The sequence below is a fragment of the Olea europaea genome, unplaced genomic scaffold, assembly GCF_002742605.1.
Source record: "Olea europaea var. sylvestris unplaced genomic scaffold, O_europaea_v1 scaffold4298, whole genome shotgun sequence".
NCBI classification, from domain to species: domain Eukaryota; kingdom Viridiplantae; phylum Streptophyta; class Magnoliopsida; order Lamiales; family Oleaceae; genus Olea; species Olea europaea.
Window position 1 is genome coordinate 20834 of NW_019262606.1, and position 3018 is coordinate 23851.

Consider the following 3018-nt stretch of genomic DNA (forward strand, 5'->3'; position numbering starts at 1 on the left):
AAAAAAAAAATTGCTAAACTGTGTACCTCTGCCATTTCATTTCCTCTTTCTCCACAACCAACATACACCACGGTGTCAGAGTTAGAGTACTGCATTTTAAATTTAAAAAGTAGGAAAGTCATTTAGCATAAGATTCCAGTATGCCAGATTAACAAAAATCAAAGAAAATGAACACCACGACTTTAACCTTGGAAAGAGCTTGACTAATAACTGTTTTCCCACAACCAAAGGCACCGGGTATGGCACAAGTACCACCAAGAACAGATGGAAACAAAGCATCAAGAACACGCTGAATCGAACAAAGATTTGGGTAATTCATTTCTGTGAACAGTAACATGTAGAAGAAAAGTACATTAGAACAACAACAGAAATGTTCGCAAAAAAGTCACCTGCCCAGTTAGAAGAGGAGTATCAGCTGCAAGCTTAGAAGCTACAGGCCTAGGTGAACGCACAGGCCAAGTCTGCAGATAAATAGACATGTCTAATCAAGTTTTCTATGCCATTCTGAAAACAATTAAGCATTCACCAAACTTCAAAATTATCCACAATTAGGAGGTGACCTGAAGCATAGTAAATTGCTTTTTGACACCTTGAAACTCGAGTTCAAGAACGGTGTCCTGCATATAAATTGTACAGATTAATGCAACAGAACGGAGATATAATAATTTGAACTTAACCAAATTACGAAAGTCCTATATTAGCATAAAAATGGAGTTCAAATGACAAACCTTCAGAGAGTATTGGCCAGGTGGGGCAATGTAGCTTATCTTTCCCATAGCATCAGGAGGAAGTCCCACGTGGTGTTGCATTAAACTGTTTTCAAATACATCCTGCATAGGAAAGTTGTCATGGAATGGAATGTAGATTAAAAAATTTGAAGTACCAATAAAAGATGCAATAAGAAATCATTGAAAGAATTTTCAAATTTCAGCATCTGAGTTAAGTCCTGTAAAACTCACAGCATATAAGTCTCCACCTGTCAAGAGATCTCCCTCTCCTGGACAGGAACATGATGTTAAATTATTAAATATGTCACCAAGCTACTCTACATTTCTAATTTAAGTTAAAACCATCAATATGATATTCAGTTATTTAGAACGATTCAAGGCACACCTATTTTCTTGGGCTGAAATTCCCAAAGAATGTCTTTGTCGAGAGCTGGGACAGAAACACCACGAGGAATATAGACATCACCAGATATTTTTGCAATTGTCTTCAGAGGCCTCTGCATCAAGTATTGGAAGGAAGGGGGAAAAAATTAAAAAAATAAATAAAAAGAGCTATAATTAGACAGTTCTCTCCACTGGTCACAAGCAAAGCTTAGAATGAGATCTGTTATTGTAAAGTGCTCGATTGGGAGAGGGGGGTGACACAGGTAGACAAGAAGATTTTCAGAACCTGAATACCATCAAAGATGTTCCCCAGAATTCCAGGCCCCAATTCCACTGACAGAGGCTGTAGATTTGGAAAATTGTTAAAATATAGTCTATGTTTTTCAGCAACATAGGAAAACCAGTAAACAACTCCAATGCACAAGTTAAAATAGTTAGCATGAAAACCTTGTGTGTTCGTAGAACAGGATCATTCACCATCAACCCAGCTGTTTCTTCATAAACTGCAAGAAAAGCAGAAAAGATACAGTCAACAATATGCCATCTTAATTCTGATTCATATTAAACAGACTAAACATTGAGGAACGAAATCATACTGTTCATTTTTTATTCATTTATTTCAACCATAATTCAATTATTTTTTTGCTCAGTTCTTAGTTGAGGGTGTGTGTGATACTAGACAGGAAGACCAAAGACTTGAAACTTTATGGGAGAGAACAAGCAAGGACTACAAATAATTATACCTTGAATCGTGGCAGAATCTCCTTCCAGCCGAATAATTTCCCCAATGAGGTTGTCATGACCAACACGAACAAGTTCGTACATGGCAGCTCCTGCCATTCCATCAGCAACAACCACTGGTCCAGATACCTATTGGAAAATAAAATGAATATTAAAACAGAATTTGCTGGAGCCTTCAACAAGAAACTCTCTCAAGCAGTTGAAAATATGGGAATCTTTAGAGCGATAATTTTATTATCAAGAACATTATCCTCATCAAGCTAGTAGTTATACTAATAAAGGAAGGTTGTATTAGAACAAGCAATTCCGAAGTATCTAAAGATATACAGCACGGAGTCAAGAAGTCTAAGGTTAAAAGGTGCAAAAATCAAATTAAGAAAACTTAAAGAAAGAATAGGCTTGCAACCTATTGAAATTAGGGACAACAATCACAGGACAGAGTAATAAGAAGTAAAATATAACCTTTGCATCAACGTTTAGCAGGGCAGGTCGTCTGAGCATCATGATGTCAAAGCATTTTTACATTCTTTTTTTATTTTTCTGATTTCAAATTAGTCTGGAAGTATTGATACGAAGGATCCAGACTTCATTCAGTAATCAAGTAATGAATTAAATGATGTGATTCCACTCGTGTTAGCAAAAACTAAACCTCACACCAGGGGAAAGGCAGGCAAGCATAGACTACAGAATCCCAGAATCTTGGGGATAAGTATCCTAAAAGAACAAAGAAATAGGAGACAAGGTCGTAACATACTAAACTTAAGTAAGGGGCAAGATATATTATTTACAAACTAATATTTCAGCAGAGTGGTTGGTTCTTAGAGCAGCTGCGTCAAGGCCAGATCTCTTGAAACCACAACCTCCACTTGGAGACTGCAGGCTCAACTAACTACACAACATTATCAGAATAATTCAACAAAGACAATCAAAATCTACCAAATTACAGCAAATTCAAGCAAATAAACAAATCGATGATGTGAAATGTCACCACAATCTATCAAACAATCAAGTAACGGTTTGGAAGTACAAGTTGAAAATGAAATTAAATCGGATACTGAAAACGAAGTGGTGAAAATACAGATCGAGGAAGTAGAAGAACCTTGCGAACGTATCCATACTCGCTTTCCTTCTCGGAATCCTCGAAGGTAGTCAAAGGACCTCCATA

The 3018-nt window shown here is 36.7% G+C and overlaps 1 protein-coding gene across 1 annotated transcript in view; it reads right to left on the minus strand.

Moving 5' to 3' along the window:
• LOC111387856 (V-type proton ATPase catalytic subunit A-like) overlaps window positions 1–3012 on the minus strand; it is a 7541-nt gene extending 4529 nt beyond the window's left edge. Inside the window, exons 1-11 of the mRNA XM_023012451.1 lie at window positions 2953–3012; window positions 1856–1982; window positions 1560–1615; window positions 1399–1455; window positions 1114–1225; window positions 960–997; window positions 729–830; window positions 561–617; window positions 390–461; window positions 188–289; window positions 20–89 (exon numbers count right to left, since the gene is read on the minus strand). Coding sequence (XP_022868219.1) covers window positions 20–89; window positions 188–289; window positions 390–461; window positions 561–617; window positions 729–830; window positions 960–997; window positions 1114–1225; window positions 1399–1455; window positions 1560–1615; window positions 1856–1952 — 763 coding nt within the window. The 5' untranslated portion in view covers window positions 1953–1982; window positions 2953–3012. The remainder of the gene's footprint in view (window positions 1–19; window positions 90–187; window positions 290–389; window positions 462–560; window positions 618–728; window positions 831–959; window positions 998–1113; window positions 1226–1398; window positions 1456–1559; window positions 1616–1855; window positions 1983–2952) is intronic.
• Window positions 3013–3018: the final 6 nt, after the last annotated feature.